At 42.8% G+C, this 22,050-nt stretch overlaps 1 protein-coding gene across 4 annotated transcripts in view; it reads right to left on the bottom strand.

Annotated features, from left to right (window-relative positions):
• Positions 1 to 16,859: 16,859 nt before the first annotated feature.
• Positions 16,860 to 22,050, bottom strand: part of UPP1 (uridine phosphorylase 1) — a 60,270-nt gene continuing 55,079 nt past the window's right edge. For all 4 annotated transcript variants that reach the window (XM_033930473.1, XM_033930474.1, XM_033930476.1 and 1 more), the window contains 2 exons: positions 21,337 to 21,483; positions 16,860 to 18,606 (listed from right to left, as the gene is read on the bottom strand). In XM_033930473.1, coding sequence (XP_033786364.1) covers positions 18,458 to 18,606; positions 21,337 to 21,483 — 296 coding nt within the window. In that variant the 3' untranslated portion in view covers positions 16,860 to 18,457. The remainder of the gene's footprint in view (positions 18,607 to 21,336; positions 21,484 to 22,050) is intronic.

Raw genomic sequence — 22,050 nt, 5'->3', positions numbered from 1 at the left:
GAGATGAGGGGGTCATCCAGGGCAGACTGTCATCGCAGGCCAGGAGGAAGGGGAGGGCAAGGGAACATGGTCAGTGGGGTTGGGAGTTTGATTTTTGTTTGATTTTTATTTTGTTAAAGTTTTGTGGGTGCTGTTCCAGCTTTTGAGCTATCCTAGATCTGGCCATTTCGCTATGAGGCTGCTGGTACTGAATGTGCCAACATTCGCAGAACCTGAGACTCCTCCACAGTATAGTCCCCAGTATTCCTCTGGAACTGCCCAATTTTTACTTGGGAGGTCTGAGCGGATATAACTAATGCCTTTCTCAAATTCCAAAGATTACTAATCATCGGAGACGTTAATCTCCAACTTGACGACTCCACCAGCAAGGACACGATAGAATTCAATGACTTCCTCATCTCCCTAGGTTTCTCCCCCCCCCCCCCATCCGCTCCTACCCATGAAAAAGGGCACACCCTAGACCTCATCCAGTTCCTCGACCTCACCGCTTATAAAACGTCTGCCGAAGACACCCGTTGGGAACACATCCCGTGGTCAGACCATCTCCTAGGGGCCTTCTGCCTCCCCATCTTCATGTCTCATCTCGGATCCCCACCCCAATCCCCCAATTCTATTACCTTCCGGAAAAAAATTTTGAGCGATCTGTTCTGGACCAAATTCCTCAACCTCCTCCCCTCCATTCCCAAGCTTGCAGACTCTGAAAACAATTGGAACAACCGGATCGCCCTTTCCAAGTCCACCTACCACTCCCTCGCCCCCCAAACCATTAAATCCATCACCTATCCCCATAAAGCCCCTTGGTACCTTCCACTCCATAGAGACCTGAAACAAAAATGTCGAGCCTTAGAGCGAAAATGGAAAAAATCCAAATCCTCATCTGACAGACAGGCCTGGAGAATCAATATCAAACTCTACAACTCAATATTAAAAAAAGCAAGGAAGAACTTCTATGGAGACAAGATCTCCAAATCCAAAAACCAGAATGGCACATTGTTTAACATTTGGCGCTCCCTAACCACTAAAAATGACTCCACCCTTCTTCCTTCATCTCCTTCAGCCGAGGTCCTAGCAAAATTCTTCAATGATAAGAATTACCTTAAGGCGCTCCTTCCCGCCCGCAATCTCCTACAATTCTCTGGTGCCCCCCGAACCCAACCCCACCCTAGCTGCTCTCAACCCCATCCCTGCCGACAGATCCTGGACTGTCTTCGAGCTCATATCTGATTCTCAGACCCTTAAACTCTGCCTCAAGTTAAAATCATGCAACTGCATCCTGGACCCATTTCCCTCCTACCTATTTGAGAAAATCCCTGCACAGGCCATCACATCTCTTACCAAACTCATAAATTCTGCCCTATTATCAGGCCTATTCTCCACTGAAATGGGACACATCGCATTGACCCCTTTACTGAAAAAAGCTGACCTAGACCCCTCCATACCATCCAACTACCGTCCAATAGCAAATATCCCTCTCCTCACCAAACTGCTCGAGTCTATCATATCTACCCAGCTCTCTTCCTACTTAGAAAGATTCTCCATCCTCTTACCTTACCAATATGGCTTCAGACCCAACTTCTGCACTGAATCCCTATTGGCCTCTCTAATCTCTAAGGTTCAGCAACTGCATTCTCGTAACAAGTTTGCTGTCCTTCTACAATTCGACCTCTCCGCAGCTTTTGACGTTGTCCACCACGACATTCTAATTTTCCAACTCTCCGAGATAGGCATTAGCTCCATAATTCTTGATTGGTTCTCCAAATTCTTGCGCTCCCGTTCTTACATGGTTAACATGAGCGGCACCTCATCCTCCCCCTGGACCCCGACTTGTGGTGTCCCACAAGGCTCACCCCTCTCCCCAATCCTCTTTAACATTTACATGTCCTCCCTGAAACTACTCCAACTATCCCCCCTTGAAACTCTTTACACTTACGCTGATGACATCCTCGTCCTCCTTGAGACCGACTCGAACCTCACTAACCTCTCCACGAACATATCCTCATGCATAAAGAACCTCCAATCCTGGGCATTCACAATGCATATGAAACTAAACGAGTCCAAAACAAAACTCCTTTGGCTTGGCCAAAAATTAGACCATCTACCTTCCTCCATCCCATTGTCCACCGGCCCCCCATTACAGCTCGAGTTCTCAAGCAAAATTCTGGGTGTCACCTTAGACTCTTCTCTATCCTTCAACGAACATCTCCAATCCCTGGTGAAGAAATGCTTCTTCAGCCTTCACATGCTAAGGAAAGTCAGACCCTATTTTCACCAAAAACACTTCGCAGTCCTAGTACAATCCATCATCCTCTCCAGATTGGATTATTGCAATTCTATCTACCTCAGCCTAACCAAGAAAAGCCTCCACAGACTTCAGCGGATTCAGAACACCACAGCTAAGCTTGTTTTCGCAAAAAGCAAATTTGATCACGTCTCACCACTCCTGTCTAAGCTCCATTGGCTCCCAGTAATCCCCAGGATCCACTTCAAATGTGCGTGTCTGGCCTACAAGATCCTACATGGCATCCTTCCTGCCGTTTTCCCTCTATCCTGGAACTCCCCAACCCCTACTTCCTCCAGATCCTCCCAAATTTTTAAACTATCCTTCCCTTCCATAAAAGGTATTTCCCATGTAGGCAAACTTGGGTCATCCCTCCCCTTTAGAATCACTGAGATCTGGAATAACCTCACCTCCCCTCTCCGAACCTCAAGCTCCCTCCAACTCTTCCGCAAACACCTAAAAACCTGGCTATTCTCAAAACTGTAACAGTTCCCCCCCTCTTAGGCCTCTCACCTTCCCCCTTTACACCTAACTCTTTAATCTCTCCACTGTAGTTCCTCTCTCATCTTTCTTCCTGTAAACCGTGCCGAGCTCCGCATTCGTGGAGATGGTGTGGTATATAAACCCAAGGTTTAGTTTAGTTTAGTTTAGTTTATATTCAGAGGCACTGTCCGGTTAAGTGCTGCTGAATATCCTCACTTAGGCATTAGCAGCAAGCGATTTAAGCAGAGAGGAGAGTTTCTTGCCCACGTAAATCGCTCTAAATATAGGACCCTTGGTGTCTCTGTGAACCGAGTAACAGAAAAGAAGAGGTAAATCCCCTGAAGGAAAACCCAAAAAGCAAAAGGAATGGGATATGAGTGTAATCAATTAAAATCTACTTCAGTATGTGCAGATTGCAGTTCATGAACAGCACAGATCAAACTCTAGCTTTAATAAAACCGAATAAAGCGTCTCTCAAAAATACCTTCATCCAAACTAGTGCCCAGAAACTGAGTAAATACAGATTCTCATGAGTCTTCCTGCTACTGTACCTCTGAACTTTTGATCTTTGCTTCTAAGATGCTCTTGATTGTTTCATTAGAGAGGTTGGTTTAAAAACGTAGTTATAAGTACAGAGAAAGAACATAAGAATTGCCACTGTTGGGTCAGACCAGTGGTCCATCGTGCCCAGCAGTCCGCTCACGCGGCGGCCCTTTGGTCAAAGACCAGTGCTCTAAATGAGTCCAGCCTCACCTGTGTACGTTCCGGTTTAGCAGGAATTTGTCCAACTTTGTCTTGAATCCCTGGAGGGTATTTTTCCCTATAACAGACCCTGAAAATATGTCTTTTTTGCTCCAGAGCAGCTTAAGGACTTTTTGGATACTAAGAAACTGGTCCAGGAAATTAAGGGGTGATTGAAAGAAAGATAGATGATGTGGTAACCTGTTAAACTTATTTCTTATTGTTAAATATTTCTTTAATGAAGATCTCCTTGTCATGTTGTATTCCCCCCTTAGTGTTTGTTTTGAGGTCTAAAGAAGAGATAATAATTTGTTTATATGATGGGATTTGTTTATTCCCTTTGCTTTTAATATTATTGTTATACCTTATTTTCTGTATTTCTAGATCAAGTTGGATACTTGTAAAACTTATTGTTAGAATGAACAAAAAAATTTAAAAAAATAACAGACTCCGGAAGAGCGTTCCAGTTTTCTACCACTCTCTGGGTGAAGAAGAACTTCCTTACGATGGCATGCAACAAAAAAAAAAAAGCACAAATGGCCTCAAGAACAAGGACCAAGAAGCTTTATTGAAATGACCCGACACAAAAAGCCTGCGTCAGAGGTCTGAAACAATGTCTAAGACTCGTGTTAAACTACATAAACATGACAATATGTTAAAAGAATAAATTTAAACATTAATATAAAAACATTACTATAAAAATATTAATATAAAAATGTGTTTTAAAATGTATTTAATTACAAGGAAAGCACATTCTGAACATTTAAAAAATTCATTTGTTAAAGAAAGACAGACATACCAAATCATACACTCTCATAATCAAATTAGATGGTATACCAAAAGAATAAACTAAGGGCTTCTTCTATTAAACTGTGCTAGCAGTTTCTAGCATGGGGAGCTGCGCTGAATGGCCCGCGCTGCTCCCGATGCTCACAGAGTTCCTATGAGCATCGGGTTCAGCGTGGGCTATTCAGCGCGGCTCTCTACACTAAAAACTGCAAGTGCAGTTTAATAGAAGAGGGGGTAAGATCCCCTTTTACAAAGCCGTGGTAAATGTACCAAAGCCCATAGGAACATTTTGGGGTTACTATAAATTCATTTGCATGGAAATAAGCTGAATGTATTTTGATAGAACCCAGATATCTTTGATCATATATATGGCTTAGGAGCATTTCTATAATAAGGTACAGTCAAAAGGCCCCTATTATATTTTTGATGTGAATGCCAAATTAAATAGGGAAGAATTATTCTCTCTTTTCAGTTTAAATGAAAGTTATGTTTACCTTATCCCAGGACTAACATTATTCACTGTCTTTTTCAGCATTATAAATATCCTGTTCACACATTTTTCAAAAAAAGATGATGAGAACATTATTTGCAAAAAGCTCTCTATCAACTCCTTTGTCCTACATGTGAATTGAGTTGCATTATCATGGCCATGGCTTTCAAACTGAATACCTTTTGAAGTAAAATCAATGACAATTTTCACAAAGTGCATTATTTCAGTGTTGGTTCCATTTGATCTCTCTACAAATGTGTCTATTTTATTGATTATGTTGGGCAATTCACTTTGCAAGGAACTTGAGGAATGCCAAGTAGCTCCATAACACGTGACATTTGAAGATGGCTATCTTTCCAGGCATTATGGAAAAGCTCTATAATGTCAGCAATAGTTTTGATAGTGTGATGTTGTCTGAGAAATGTTTTTAGATGGATTATCAAGTTGATTTTACAATAAAGTCCATATCAGGAACATCAATTCTCCATAGCACTTTTTTGTTGATTATTGTTGTTGTTGGATTTTTATTCTGCGGAGTCATTAGGGTCAATTTCATGTTTTGGTCTGAGAAATGTTTACATAATAAGAACATACGAACATAAGAATAGTCTTACTGGGCCAATTGATCCATCAAGCCCAGTAGCCCATCCTCACAGTGGCCAATCCAGGTCACCAGTACCTGGCAAAAACCCAAAGATTAGCTACCAATCCAGGGCAAGCAGTAAAAACATAAGAATTGCCGCTGCTGGGTCAGACCAGTGGTTCATCATGCCCAGCAGTCTGCTCTCGCGGCGGCCCTTAGGTCAAAGACCAGTGCCCTAACTGAGACTAATCTTACCTGTGTACGTTCTGGTTCAGCAGGAAGTTGTTCAATTTTGTCTTGAAGCCCTGGAGGGTGTTTTCCCCTATAAGTTTTCTACCACTCTCTGGGTGAAGAAGAACTTCATTACGTTTGTTCGGAATCTATCCCCTTTTAACTTTAGAGAGTGCCTCTCGTTCTCTCCACCATGGAGAGGGTGAATAACCTGTCTTTATCTACTAAGTCTATTCCCTTCATTATTTTGAATGTTTCAATCATGACCCTCTCAGTCTCCTCTTTTCAAGGAAAAAGAGGCCCAGTTTCTCTAATCTCTCACTTTACGGCAACTGCTCCAGCCCCTTAACCATTTTAGTTGCTCTTCTCTGGACCCTTTCGAGTAGTACTGTGTCCTTCTTCATGTACGGCGACCAGTGTTGGACGCAGTATTCCAGGTGGGGGCATACCATTGCCCGTTACAGTGGCACCATAACCTTCTCCGATCTGTTCGTGATCCCCTTCTTAATCATTCCTAGTATTCTGTTCGCCTTTTTGGCCGCCGCCACGCATTGCATGGACGACTTCATCGACTTGTCGACAAGTACTCCCAAGTGGCTTCTACCATGTCTTTCGCAATTAACAGACTATAGATTTTTCCTCCAGGAAATTGTCCAAACCTTTCTTAAATCTAGCTATGCTATTCGCTCTTACCACAACCTCTGGTAATGCGTTTCAGAGCTTAACTTTTCTCTGAGTGAAAAAAATATTTCCTCCTATTGGTTTTAAAAGTATTTCCCTGTAACTTCATCAAGTGTCCCCTAGTCTTTGTAATTTATGATGGAATGAAAAATCGATCCACTTGTACCCGTTCTACTCCACTCAGGATTTTGTAGACTTCAATCATATCTCCCCTCAGCTGTCTCATTTCCAAGCTGAAGAGTCTTAACCTTTTTAGTCTTTCCATATACGAGAAGAGTTCCATCCCAGTCATCATCTTGGTCACTCTTCTTTGAACCTTTTGTAGTGTGGTTATATCTTTCTTGAGATAAAGAAACCAGAATTGAACGCGGTACTCCAGGTGAGGTCGCACCATGGAGCGATACGGAGGCATTATAACAGTCTTGTTAACCACCCCTTTTTGTAATAATGCCTAACATCTTGTTTGGTTTTTTTTGGCCACCACCGCACATTGAGCGGAAGAATTCATCATATTGTCTACGACACTCATATCTTTTTCATGGGCGCTAACCCCCAAGGTGGACCCTAGCATCTGGTAACTGTGATTTGGGTTATTCTTCCCAATATGCATCATTTTGCATTTGTCCACATTAAATTTCATCTGCCACTTGGACGCCCAGTCTTCCAGTTTCCTAAAGTCTGCCTGCAATTTTTCACAATCCACATGCGTTTTAACAATTTTGAACAATTTAGTGTCAACTGCAAATTTAATCTCACTTGTCATTCCAATTTCCAGATCATTTATAAATTAAATAGCATGCAGTGGACCCACGAGCCTTCCCCCAACGTCATTTCTGAAAGGAAGTTCCGGGCAGCCATAGGAGGGGCCTTAGGTGCCTGGGCCAATCAGGCCCTAGGATCCTGTGGGTTGGACATGCGAGTAAGCCTGAGGGGGGTTTCTGGTGTGGGGAGTTTCATTGGGGGGGGGATCTGGGGTGGGAGAGTGGGGTGTTTTGATGGTGGGGTCCGGCGGGAAAGGTTGGGAACCCTCCTGCAGGTGATCTTCAGGGGCGGGGCCTACCGGCAGGAAGAGTTGAGCACCTTCCTGCTGGCGATCGTGAGGTTCTGTGGGCAGGAGGGGTTGGGCACCCTCCTGTCATGATTGTCAAGGGTGGGGTGAGGGGGGTCTACTGGCAGGAAAGGTTAAGCACCTTCCTGCTGGCGATCATAGGTTCTGTGGGCATGAGGGGTTGGGAACCCTCCTGCCATGATCGTCGGGGGGGAGAGGGGAGACTGGCGGTCATAGCCGCAGTCGCTGTACTAATCACGGCAGGGAGATCCCTTGCCACGATTAAGTATAGCTCTACTAGGGAGATGTGTAGGGCTGCCTAGGTTCGCCTAAGGCTACCGCCTTGCCTTAGGCGAGCCTAGGCGGGCTTGCGGGCCTCCCTAGGCTCCCAGAGGCACCTTCAATATAGGCCTGGGGAGCATTTTTTTTAGAAAACACGCCTCCCGATTGGCTGATTAAACAGCTGTAGGACACACTTTGCAGAATCAGGGCCATTGTTAAATATTTTATTATGGCAAAAAAAACATCCAAGTCATAAGTCCACCCTAGTCCGACCCACACCACACGTCTAATAGGACCCTCTTGAGATTTAGGTAAAGTACTGATCAGCAGCATAAATATCCGCTAGAAAATAGGTTTTGAAAATAGAAAATTGGAAGGCTTTGCCCCTTTATGTCACTTTTTGGACATTTTTCTTTTATGAGAATGAGCCCCTTAGAGTATTTATTACTTCCGTGTAATTTCCATAAGTGTATTTAAATAAGCTTTCTTTGGTTATCTCGACAAAGATTTGGGAGCTTCTTATCACTCTTTCCAGAAAAGATGAATTCAACTTCTTGAAGAAATGAAGAAAAAGACTGACCTTCTGTCTTTCAGAGGACCTTAGTGAATGGAATTCTCCCTCTGATACAGGCAGTGTCTATCTGTCATTTAGACTGATCAGCCATTGTGCAGTTTTGTTTAGCTCAGCCCAGAGGGGTTCCAAATTATTTATTACATCATTATTTTCACACATTTGCTAATACCAGAAGTACCATATGAGTTTGGTTTCCAGCAGGGCACAATGTCATTAAAGGCTGTACTGCAATCAGCAATTGTGAGTAGAGATCTTTATTATCCTGTGTTCTGAGTGCAGCATCTGTCAGTTATTTTTAAATGCTTAATTATGTTGTTTAGAACTGACACTTCTTCAGGCCTGAATAGATTTAGAGTATCACGAGCCAGACTAAAAATATGTGTAGTTTCTCTTGCTGTACTCACGGTCCCATTGTTTAATATTTCTATGAGCTCTAAAGCTATTTTTTCTCCAGATGTCGACATACAAGGGGGTGCAGAGACTGCCACACAGACATTCCAGCAGAGCAGTAAGGCATCATAGTAAACTTCATCTAAAACAGTGGTCTCAAACTCAAACCCTTTGCAGGGCCACATTTTGGATTTGTAGGTACTTAGAGGGCCTCAGAAAAAAAAATAGTTAATGTCTTATTACAGAAATGACAATATTGCATGAGGTAAAACTCTTTATAGTTTATAAATCTTTCCTTTTGGCTAAATCTTAATAATAATATTATAATTTATAGCTAGAGAGACATATGATCAAGAAACTTTTATTTTACTTTTGTGATTATGATAAACATACCGAGGTCCTCAAAACAGTACCTGGCGGGCCGCATGTGGCCCCCGGGCCGCAGGATTGAGACCACTGATCTAAAAGGTCCCAGATACATAACTCACCATAACCCTTTTAAGGTGTACGATGAGCCCTCCAAAATCCACTGGACCCAATTGTACACCACACCAATAGCCCTCAAGCCTGCAGGCGACACCTCACATGTGGAAGGCTCACAAATTCCACCATCAATGTAGTGGTTAGAGTGGAGTTCGGGTCTAAGCCCTGATCTCTATGGTTGACTACACTGCCCGCCAGGCTATTCCAGGAACCTGCTTGCTGTTCTAGTAGGACTGTCCATAACATCTGAAGCTATCATACAGGCATGTATGTACTGTTTCATTTACATCTATGGGGGATGGGAGGGGGGTCAATGACCACTGAGGGAGTGTGGTGTGTGTAGGGGGGGGCTGGGTTCATATTAGGCACGTAGGATCCGTTGGAGAAAGAGAATGGGCAAACTAGATGGGCCATTTGGCCTTTATCTGCCATCGTGTTTCTATGTTATATCCCTCCAGTGGACATCTGATCAGTTCGGCCACCTTTTTTGGCACTTATTCATTATTAAAACAGGTTTAGCCCCAGGTGTCTAATTTGTGCCCTGGACATATTCTTAAATGTTTATGGCAGGAAAACATCCAAGTCATAAGCCCACCCTAGTCCGACCCACACCACACCTCTAATAGGACCCTCTTGAGATATAGATAAAACTGAGAAGAGAGGTGGATTTTAAAAAAGTTTTGTATGTTTTTCAGTTCCCCTCGACCCTGAAGAAAAACCTTGTTTGAAACATGCATGTCGGGAGAGATGGCATTGATGAACGTTTGAGAGCTAACCTCAAAGCTAAGTAGCTAAGTAATAAGATTAAATTAGAAGAAAAAGATATTAAGTAAGGAAGTGAAGTGAACTAAAATGAAATACAATGAAGAAATAGTTATGGAGTTATGAAATTAAGAATAAGTATGAAACTAAATGAATTTTAGAGTTTTGAGTAAATAAACAATAAAGTGGACTGATGAAGACAAGAGATTGCTGGGCATTACTCATGATCCAGTTGATATCCAAAGGTGCATACAAATGAAAAAATGAAGAATTAATATATATATATACATAAACACATATAATGAAGTATTAGACCAATAATCTCTTTACAGTGTATATGGTGCCGCAATATGTAAATAGGCACCATATAGCTTTATTAGATTAGAGATTTAAAAGAGTACAGAGAATAGTTAGTGGTTCAGAGAGAAGTGACTAAGGAAAACATCTAAGTCATAAGCCTGCCCTAGTCCTGCCCTCACCACTCCACTAACATACCCCCTTGAGATTTAGATGAACTACTGATCAAAAGTATACATATAGGTTTCAAAAATAGCAAATTGGGAGGATTTGTCAAGAAAAATGACCATCTGCCCCTTTAAACCACTTTCTGGACGTTTTTCTCTTTTGAAAATGAGCCTCATAGACTCCTATTACAAATACGAGGACTAGAGGGAAATATATTACAAGAGTCAATTAGGTATTTAGATAGCGAAAGGGTAAGCATAGGTATCAATAGATTGTTGTCCCTTTGTAGATCACTGACAAATTAAAATAAAATGCAGTATACCACATAAAGCATCCTGCTTCCGTAGAAACCTTAAATAGTTAACTCAATGATATTAAAATTCAGACAGCAATTCAGCAAAGAGATGGGAGCTATCAAGTGTTTTCCATCAAGTAACACATTCATGATTATCAACCAGCTGGTTGTATGAGTATACTCAGTAGAAAGAGCTCCCGGCCTTTAGAGAACAAGTTTGATCTCTCATGCCTAGAATGCAAAAACTGAAGGAGCTGAGACAGACGGAGAGGTAGAAGAGACCTTCATGGACAGACTAGATAAGTACTACTTCCAGTCTAAAGCATAATTATGGTGTGGCAGAAATTGATCTTGGGACTATTTAATTATTTTCACTAGCTCATTAATCAGTATGCTGAGATCTCAAATCCTTTGATCAAACTGTTAAAGGATAAACTATGGATAACAGGACCCAAATAAAAGACAACCATGAATAATTTGAAAGATATTGAAAGCCAAATCCCTTATGTGCCATACCCAGAAGATGACTAAGAGGTTTTTTTTATGAAGTTAGGATTCACACAAATATGCATGAAAGCTGTCCTGTATCAAAAGTAGGACACAGACAAGAGAATTGTAATTTTTGCTAGCAAAACCTTGACAGAGATTGAAAAGAAATAATCTGAATATGAAGAAAGCATTGTGGTCTACTAACAGGGTTATTGAGTAAAGTTAATTGATGAATTTTTGGCCTGATCTAGAACAGGCCATGTGTCAGCACAATGCAGACTGGAGGAAAGGGGAGGAAATATAACGGCAACAAAGGGTCTGTGGGCATGGGGGACACTGGCAACCCTGGCTCTGTTCCTGGTAAAAAGTCTGAAAAGAAAATGAAAACTGTTCTCATGCACATCCCTATCTAGAAAGAAAAAGATGTTTGAAAGCTGCTATCGTCTGAGCTTGCAGCACAAAGAAGTCTGTTTACTAAGGTGCAATAAACTGGTTGCTGAGACTTTACTTCAAAAATAAGTTAAAAGAATTCTTGGAATTTAGAATACAAATGTTCCCGGAACTGGCACGAGATACCCAGAAGCATCGACGTGAATTTTTGATTTTGAAGCCGGGAGTTATTGCTTTTGGAGCTTCCTTCTTCTTACGACACCCATGTAAATGTGTTTATATCAAAAGCAAAAATATGTTTTCTTTGATCCTATACAATTGACAACCTTCCTGTCAGCTGCACACCTGAAAGCTGGAATAACAACATGAGTGCTCATTGATTAATTTGGTCACTTTCTTCAGTTGATTGTATCCCTGTTTTCCTTTCTTTATATTTCTATGTTTTACTCTAGTAGGCTCGCTGCTCTACTTCTTGGATCCAAGATTCGAGGACTTGAGGTGCAGTTTAAAAGATTATTTTGTCCTGATTGTGGTTAATGTTAATTGAAAAAATTTTATGTTTCTTTAATTAGCTCCGCCTTTCTGTACAAATGTATACTTGATATGTTCATGTTTATGAAAATGATAAATAAATAATTTTTTAAAAAGCACACATTAACGGCAAAAACTAATGCAAGGGAAATACAAGGTGCTATCAAAGGTGTGCATAGCATGAACCCTGCAGTCCAAGTAGCTTGGGATAACTTATCACTTGCTAACTGCAGAAGTGACAGCACAAGGTACAGAAAGCACCACATGTTAACTAAAATGTGCAGGCCGTAACCCACCCAATTCCTGCCCTGTACCATCCTAAGCAGTTAGTGCAGGATTTTTTTTGTGTACTGGTTGTTTTGGGCAAGTGCTAGCCATTACCGCCGACCCACATAAACAGTAGATGCTAAATCTCACCCAACTGTCCGGGGGTCCGGACAGTTTCTCAAAACCCGGCACTTTGTCCAGATTTTCAAAAGCTTCCAGCTAGCAGCGATGTCAGGACGACATCTGCGCATGCAACACAGTAATGTCACACGCATGCACCCGTGCCTGTGATGTCATCACGTCACACCAGCGCATGCGCAAATGCCCTCCCAGCAAGCAAGCAGGTTGAGGGGGGGGGGGGGCGGGGTTGGGGCAGAATAGGGCATGGTTCGGGTGGAACCAAAACTAGGCGGGCCTGGGGGGGCAGGGGCCATGGGTCCAGATTGTCGTTCCGGAGAATCTGGTAACCCTGAACAGGCCCTAGAGATCAATGCTTCTCTAAGCTAACATCAAATGAAACAAACTATGCCAACTCTTTTGTATTGGTACAAACTGTAACGCTTTTCTGTTTTTTCACGAATTATTTTCCAAGCCAGTCATAACAATATTACAGCTAATGTACATAATAGAGAATGACACGGTGACAAAATTCATCACCGTCCCCGTCCCCGCGGATAACCGTGGTAAACCATCTTCATGTCATTCTTTAAGGAGAGAGGGAAGAATCAGAGTATGAATGGCCACAACCACTGACCCGCAAGCTTTGCTTTGAAGAATGCTGGTGTAGAAGGACTGAGGTTGAAATAGACACTAGAAAATGACAGTCTCTGGTATCCAGATCAGATATTGTGATGTCATAATGCCTCATTCCACCAGTGCCTAAGAGCCAATCACATCAGTGATGTCACAATGGCTTCATTATCCTTGGCTCCCATAAGAATCAGAGTATGAATGGCCACAACCACCGACCCGCAAGCTTTGCTTTGAAGAATGCTGGTGTAGGACTGAGGTTGAAATAGACACTAGAAAACGACATGGGATTATTTCCCGCGGTTATCCGCGGGGACGGGGACGGTGATGAATTTTGTCACCGTGTCATTCTCTAGTACATAACTAAACCTTGTACAAACCTAGGAGTTGCACAGTGAGCCTCAGAAACAGAACCTTTTGTCATGTAAATGGGGCGTTTCCTATAAGCTATGCACTCAGTAATCAAAACAATTTCTCCAATTAACCAGAAACTACCTGAACAAATCATTCTAATCCCCTCCCCTCCAAAGAACAGGTAAATTATGTAGAGATAACTTGATGGACTGCTAGTCTGAGCCTTACTCCAAATCAGAGGGGTCAAAAAGATATAGAACTACAAAATGAGACCTGCTCTGTGTTCTCCAGACACATGTAAGGAATAGGGCTGACTAAACCATTTGAGCAAATATTCCTAAAGTGTTTAATGCAGAGTGTTACATCAGTAAGTGGGAACTCGTGTGAAAGGTTTTATACAAATTCACCAGGGTTCAATACCGCCAAAAAGCAATGGCGTGCCTAGCAGACATCACCCACCCACATCATTTTAAAACACTCTGTATACTAATCTAAAAATCTATCATTCATGAGTTCTTTTAAACTACTTTTTTCTTTTTTTTTTTAAACAATATTTAATTGCAAATGCTGTCAGTCACCCAAAACCCTGGTGTCTAAATAATCTAAAATGAGAATTTAAAGTACAAAATTCAATAGCGCTTCTAAATGGCGTTCAGTCTAAAGATCCTGAATTGTTAAACCTTATCAATTTTAAATCCTCAATAGGATGGCTAAAAAACAAGAACTTATCTTGATCTGCACCCCCGCTGTATTTTTTTCTACGAGGTGCCAGCTGATTGCCCTACATAGCCCCATTTCGTAACCTTCGTTAGGGGCAAACTCAGGGGCACCTCCCGATACAGTAGACATCAAAATGATGCCCATCCAAAATGTATTATGTTAAAAATTGGGAGGGGGAAAGGCATTCTGGGATGGGGCAAAAAGTTAATCAGATATCATTTGTATTCAGCTGCAGTCTGGATAGCTTTTATGCAGTTATCTTGGCCACACACAAAACTGTCCTAACAATTCAGCTGGTACCCCCATCCCTCTCACACTCACTACATAGGAATAAGGAACTGACTGTGATTGGTACGTTTGCTGACAGCTATGACCAATCAGTGCTCTAGTACAGTGAATAAATGAATATTAAGTGTCAGTACAAGTGAAGCTGTAAATATGTAGTTAATAACCCTGAGCAAAGTGCTATGATCCTAAACCTCCCACTGGGCTTTCAGTCAGCTTTGGTGATGGGGGGAGGGGGGAGAAGAAAGAAGGGCTGAGGAACAGCTGGTAAATCGTTGAGATAGGGTCAGGAGAAGGGATACTAGGCCAGGGCTACTTTTACCCCTGTGTTAGTGAGGGAGGAGAGATCAGGCACCTGTTTTGCCTCTACTCATTGTTTGCTTGTTTGTTTGTCATAATAGTTATCTTGAAAATTTTAGAAAGATCAATTAAGATGTGTATCTCCAGCAGCATTGTTGTCCAAATAACAGCCACTAAATATTCAGGTAGAATTAATTGGATAAAGTTATCCAGCTAACGTTTTCACTTTCTGGCATACTAAGGAGCTACCATTAAGATGGGTTATTTTACAGTTAACTCAGTGATTAGTAACTAGGGGCTCCTTTTATCAAGGCGCGTTACGGGGATTAGCGCGTCAGACATTTCATCATGCGCTAACCCCCGCGGCAAGCCAAAAAAATAACGCCTCATCAATGGAGGCATTAGCGACTAGCACAGCAGGCGGTTGAACGCGCGGTATTCCGCACATTAACCACCTACCGCACCTTGATAAAAGGAGCGCTAGGTCTCAGTTAATGATAAAACAAGTCTTAACTGTAGTCCACACTGATAATTATATCCCTAAACACTGACCTTAATATTTCATTGTCAAAATCATTTGACTTCCAAATTCAATTTCAGTGTATTCAGTACATAAAAATAAAATGGCTTTAAACATCAAGATATACATTAAGGTTTGCTTTGAATATAGAAAAATAACAAGTAGTACTTATAATCAGTACAAACAGTGGCATATCTCTTCAATCATAAAATGGCCAACTGGTGCAAAGCAAGACACAAAGCTGGGGATGGGATCTGATGTACTACCTTTCTGTGGTTATAATCAAAGCAGTTTACATATTATATACAGGTTCTTATTTTTTTTACCTAGGGCAGTGGATGGCTAAGTAACTTGCCCCCCAGTCACAGGAAGCTGCAGTGGGAATTGAACCCAGTTCCCTAGGTTCTCAGGCCACTACACTAACCATAAGAACATAAGAATTGCTACTGCTGGGTCAGACCAGTGGTCCATCATGCCTAGCAGTCCACTCATGTGGCAGTCCTCTGGTCAAAGACCAGTGCCCTGACTAAGAATATCCCTATCAGGGTACGTCCTTGTTCAGCAGGAACTTGTCTAACTTGTCTTGAATCCCTGGAGGGTGTTTTCTTCTATGACAGACTCCGGAAGAGTGTTCCAGTTTTTCACCACTCTGTGGGTGAAGAAGAACTTCCTTATGTTTGTACGAAATCTATCCCCTTTCAACTTTAGAGAGTGCCCTCACGTTCTCCCTACCTTGGAGAGGGTGAACAACCTGTCTTTATCTACTAAGTTTATCCCCTTCAGTACCTTGAATGTTTCGATCATGTCCCCTCTCAATCTCCTCTGTTCGAGGGAGAAGAGGCCCAGTTTATCTAATCTTTCGTTGTACGGCAGCTCCTCCAAACCCCTAACCATCTTCGTCGCTCTTTGGACCCTTTCAAGTAGTACCGTGTCTGTATTCATGTACGGCAACCAGTGCTGGACGCAGTACTCCAGGTGAGGGTGCACCATGGCCCGGTACAGCGGCATGATAACCTTCTCTGATCTGTTCGTGATCCTCTTATCATTCCTAGCATTCTGTTCGCCTTTTTCACCGCCGCCGCACATTGTATGGACGGCTTCATCAACTTGTCGATCAGAACTCCCAAGTCCCTTTCCTGGGAGATCTCTCCAAGTACCGCCCCGGACATCCTGTATTCATGCATGAGATTTTTGTTACTGACATGCATCACTTTACACTTGTCCACATTGAACCTCATCTGCCATGTCGGTGCCCATTCCTCGAGCCTGATTATGTCACGTTGCAGATCTTCGCAATCCCTCTGTGTCTTCACTACTCTGAATAACTTTGTATTGTCTGCAAATTTAATCACCTCGCTCGTCGTACCCATATCCAGATCGTTTATAAAGATGTTGAAGAGCACGGGTCCAAGCACCGAGCCCTGCGGCACCCCACTGGTGTCGCTTTTCCAGTCCGAGTATTGTCCATTCACCTCCACTCTCTGTTTCCTGTGCTCCAGCCAATTTTTTATCCACATGAGTATTTCACCCTCAATTCCATAGCTTGCAATTTTCCAAAGTAGTCGTTCATGCGGAACCTTGTCGAACACCTTCTGAAAATCCAGATATACAATGTCGATCGGGCCGCCTTTGTCTATCTGCCTGTTCACTCCCTCGAAGAAGTGCAGCAAGTTTGTCAAACAAGATCTGCCTTTGCTGAAACCGTGCTGGCTGGTCCTCATCAGACTGTGTCCGTCAAGGTGATCAAGACTACTGTTATGCTAGGTCCCCCCCTTTTTTTATCTGTTTTTGTTTGATTTGACCCTTTATCTTGCCAGTTTTAATATCTTCCTCCAGCATGGCATGAGAGTTGGAGAGGCAACCTCCTCCGATGTGTACTCTTCAGAATTGCATGACGGCTGGTGGGAGCTGTCACCATCACACCTTGGGCCTGATCACAACCCTCTGTAAGCATGCCCAAGCCCAACCAGCCCTTCTGGGTAAGAAGGGAAGTGTGATTCTGAACCTTTATCCTGACACCCTCCCCCCTCACCACAGTGCACAACACTCAGCCTCTCTATTTCTTTAACAACAGAATAAATAACTCTTAAAAGTTCTACTGCTGATATCTGTATTTCTATCTATATGTATTTTTGCTATGTTTGACCCAATGCTTGCCATAGATATGTCTGTACAACACTGGTTGGACTTTAATCACCAAGGCAGGACCTACCCACATGCACTACTGGTTACCTCTCCCAGAGAACATCCCAGCGTGCATTCAGACCTGGCATGCCATCTTCACATAAGTGGAATGTAAGCAAATTCACCATGGAGAATGGAGTGTAGCTTTATAAAATATACATTCAACATTTACAGCATTTTCACTGGTTCCATTTCCAGTTATTTGAAAGGAAAGGGGGACAAGAATACCTATAAGCACTTATCACAAAAAAATCACAAAACACCTGTTATACATTTCATAAAACTCTTTAAAATATATATTTCTATATTTGTAAATAAAATAGTATCTGTAAACATCATTTAATTTACATTTTGAGGGCGGGGAAACAATAAGCCTTTTTTCTATCTCTTGAGCTTCCAGCACATTAAAGACTCCTTCCCTGTCACTCATGCCAGGGGGAGAGAGATGTTTTGAGACACAGGAACTACGGACCTTAATATCAAGCTTCCCAAAGTTTCCATTTTTAATTCCATTCTGCCCAGTCATTAAAGTGACATTTCTCAACTGAGGATCATGGGAAATAGATCCCTCTGGAACAGTGCACAAGTACCCCTTTAAGATGGCCAGTAGGTGTCACTGTTGGATGAAAGATGGAATTCCATCTCTGCAGCGAAAGAACAGTGTTGATGCTCAGCCATCAGATCAGCCCACAACTCACATCTCTAACTACATAAGGATACATTTAATACAGAAAAGCTACAATCTGTCTGGCAGCTTCCCAAAGCGCACTGTTCTCAAATCTGTTCTGGGGAAGCAACAGGCAGCCAGGGTTTCGACAAATGAATATGCATAGTGTTTGCACGGCATGCTGTCTTCTCTCATGAATATGCATTGTGCACATCCTGAAAACTCAGCTGGCTGCTACTCTCCTAGGACGGATTTGAGAACCACTGCCATTGTGTATACGCAAGGAAGTGAATTTAAATTAAAACTGATTGGTTTGCAAGGTGATGGAAAGTGTCCGTGATATACATAGCACACTTTCTACAACTAATTAAGACATCTCTTCTTCATCCTCGGTGAACAGTTCTCCTCGTCTTTCCTTAGTAACCTTAGAGGGCCTTAGACTTTTCCAGGCGATTCTTGATGAAGCGGCTAACTAATTTTTGTGGTCTCTGCTGATACTCCACAAGCACGTCGTGAGAGCTCGAAATCTGGTCACCTTCCAGCCGGTTTAACAAGGTGACACATACCACAGCAGCTGAAAGAAAAAAGAGAAGACAAGGCTAAAGACACTGAGCAAGACTATGAATGTAGAGTAATTGCTGCCTATGTGTGAGGCTCAACTGTAGTCCTCAGAGTCCCATAACAGCTCGGGTTTACAGGCTGCCCATAATAAGCACTCATGTGAGGTCTAGGACAGTTCACTGTGGCCATTTCTTTGTGACCAGTTCAGTGCGGCCATTTCATCATGGCCCTTTCATCATGGCCAGTTCAGTGTGGCTGGTTCATTGCTGGTGAGCACTTACCTTGCTGAAGTTGCCGTTCCAATAGACAAATATTGTGGAGAAAGCAGGGGCATATCAAAGAAGGCGCCTAACAACCAAGTAGGCATGTTTAAGGGTGGAGAGAGACTTCCCGTATATACTCGAATATAAACTGGGATTTTTAGGCCAAAAAATTGGCCCAAAAATGGGGGTCCCGATTTATATTCGGGTCATCTCCCGATTTATATTCGAAACCCTCCCGGACTTCCTGCAGGCATGCCTTAGGCCGGGACAGGATGGATCCCTCCTGTCTCCAGCCCCAGCCGACACTAATAATTACCACCCTCCCTCCTTCCCTTCCCCGCGTACCTGTTTGTTCCCTGGTGGTCCAGCGTGTATCCCGCGCTGAAATCCACCAGAAGATTGTAAAGGTGAGTAGCCAGCGGCACATCCAGTCCGGCACGCAACAGTGAGCTTTTCATGCTGTTGGCCGGCCTTGCACCGCTCCTTGATAGGCTGCAGCGAAAACTGTGAATTCCGCGAGAACTTGTGGCAGCCTATCAAGGAGCGGTGCAGGGCTGGCCGACAGCATGAAAAGCTCACTGCTGCGTGCTGGCCTGGGTGCGCTACTGGCTACACGGGATACACGCTGCACCACCAGGGAACAAACAGGTACTTGAGGGAGGGAAGGAGGGAGGGTGGTAATTGTTAGTGTCGGCCGGGGCAGGAGATGGGAGGGATCCCTCCTGTCCCAGCCTACCACTAGGTGGTTTAAGTTAAGGGGAAGGGTTAATCTGCTGGCTAGGTTAGAGGGCAGAGGGGAGTACAGGACAATCAAGCCATTGTGACATCACTGACGAGGTTGGCTCTTTTTAGGGGGCAGAGGGGACAGGGAAGGAAGGTGGGACAGTGTTCAGAGCCTGGCAGGGAAGGGGGCTTGGTTCACAGCCCGGCAGGGAACAGGACTGAGTGCAGGGCAGGGAGGGAAGGGGGCTGGGTGCAGCCGCAGATAGGCAGAATTGGGGGTGGAACGTAGCTGTGCATTTAAACAGTTAAGCCTGGATTCTCTAAACGGCGTCAATATCAGCAACCGTCTAAAAAGTGGATGCTAATCACGTGCCAATCAAGTGACAGCTCCATTTAAAGAATCGCGCATCCAGGAAAGACAGGTGCCGGAAATGTAGGCCATGGTTTTCAAAGCAAGCATTTCCGGTGCCTATCTTTGCTGGGAATCACATCTACGCAGGTGCTTAAAGGTGCCTAATGTCATTTCCAGCGTTAGCCACACCTACAGTGGCTTTAGGTGCCGGTAGGCACCTCCAGATTACTGTTTTAAACTGCATTTCCCACTTAACATAGGTGCCTCTTAACAAATAAAATTGAAAAAGGAAATAAGGATGGTACCAGGTTGACTTTATGGTCTATGGTCCAGAAATATCACAGGAAAAAAAACAATTTAATTTAATCATGAATAATACGTATAATTATTGGGCAGATTGGTTGGTCGTTATTTACTATGTTAAAGTAATTGGTTTTTTTATTGGACTAATTTAAAACATTTTTTTATTTAATACATTTTTGAAGGTCAGAGCCTTCTTCTTTAGGTCAAGAATGAGCAAAGGATAACAATAGTAGAACATATAAGTGAAACATAACAGCATTTCAATGACAGTCTCATGGGAATAGGTAGGTGGGGAAAGAAACAGGAAGAGGTGGATGGGTGATCAGAGGGTGACAAACCAGTATAATGTTATGATTTATAATGGGATAGGAAACCCAGATCTTTGTTAAGACCTTATCCTGATGAGTTAATCTCTTCATAAAGGCAGTTAATAAATCCCAATGAATAAATAAAATTGATGGTGTCAAAATATTTCATCATATTAACTTCAAAGCTCTTATTCTCCTGGATTTGTTCAAAATTTCTTCTTTGTATTCTGAGCTTTATGGAGCTGTCCTCTATTCTAGTGGCATAACATTGGCGGGGGGAGGGGCTTGGGGGTCTGAGCTCCCCCACTTTGGGCTCAGGCCCCCTTCAAAGCTGCACTGCATCCATTAAATGGCATCTCCTCCAGCCAAAGAAATTCCCTGCTGAGTAGCTCCCTGCACTGCTACAATAACCCAAAAGTCCATCCACTACTGCCAGCGCTCCTCAAGCATGCTCTATTCTCTATGTATATTCAGCACTGGCTGCCACCGGTGATAAAGATATAATCATAATTTAAGCACTGGGTCCAGCGTTTTAAAAAATCACCCCAAGCGCAGCATTTAAATATCAGCCCTTTTAACTTTAGCTTTTATTACTAGAAGTTACATTTTCCAAAATCTTTTTCCATTGCTATCCCGGCTTCAGAGCGCTATAAATCTTTCTGTACCAGTATTACCGAAAACATATGAGACAGAGACAGAACAGTTTGGCAACCAGATCAGGGAGTCTTGGATAGACCAAAAATTTGTGAAATTGAAATTTTTTTTAATAAGATTAGCTGGGCAGCAATACATACCTTGGAGACCACTAAGATTACACATAGCGGCAAAAACAGAGGATTCCATCTCAATATTTCTGACTCCTGCTTCAAAGGCTGCCTGTAAATACTGCAGCTTTTCTTCTTCAGTATAAAAGCAGAAAGCACCATCAAGGCGAGCCTGGCCTGTTATCAGTAAAACAGAAATACAAATTAAGAGCTTTTAACATTTTTAGACTAGCAAACAGACTGCTTGTGGTAAAGGTGTGCGTTCATGTACACTAAGGCCCACGTGCCATAAACGGTGCCTTAAGTTAGGTGCCTATCTTACGATAAGTGGGAAAAGCCATTTAAAAACAATTAAAATCATTTTTAAAATAAAATGTAGGAGAGAATCGGAGCTGGAATTGTGGCTATAGAGGCGCTTTGCGATGCCTATTGTTATTGTAGGCATAGCTAATGCTGGGAGTGGCGTTAGACATCATAAAGCGCCTCCATAGCCGTGATTCATGTGAAAGGTAGGCGCTAGAAATGCAGGCCTTTAAACCCTGGGTCTACATTTCTGGCACCTACCGTATATATTCGAATATAAACCGGGATTTTGGGGTCAAAAAATTGACCCACAAATGAGGGTTCCAGTTTATATTCGGGTAAATGCCCCCTCCCAGAATTTTTTAAGGCTGCTGCGGCCAGGCTCTGCCCCCCTCATCCTCCCTGCCCTATCTTCCTACCTCTCAAATTCATGGGAGCCAG

The sequence above is a fragment of the Geotrypetes seraphini genome, chromosome 2 (assembly GCF_902459505.1).
Source record: "Geotrypetes seraphini chromosome 2, aGeoSer1.1, whole genome shotgun sequence".
In the NCBI taxonomy this organism is placed as follows: domain Eukaryota; kingdom Metazoa; phylum Chordata; class Amphibia; order Gymnophiona; family Dermophiidae; genus Geotrypetes; species Geotrypetes seraphini.
Note: the sequence above shows the minus strand (reverse complement) of the source record. Positions and strands in the feature narration are given on the sequence as shown.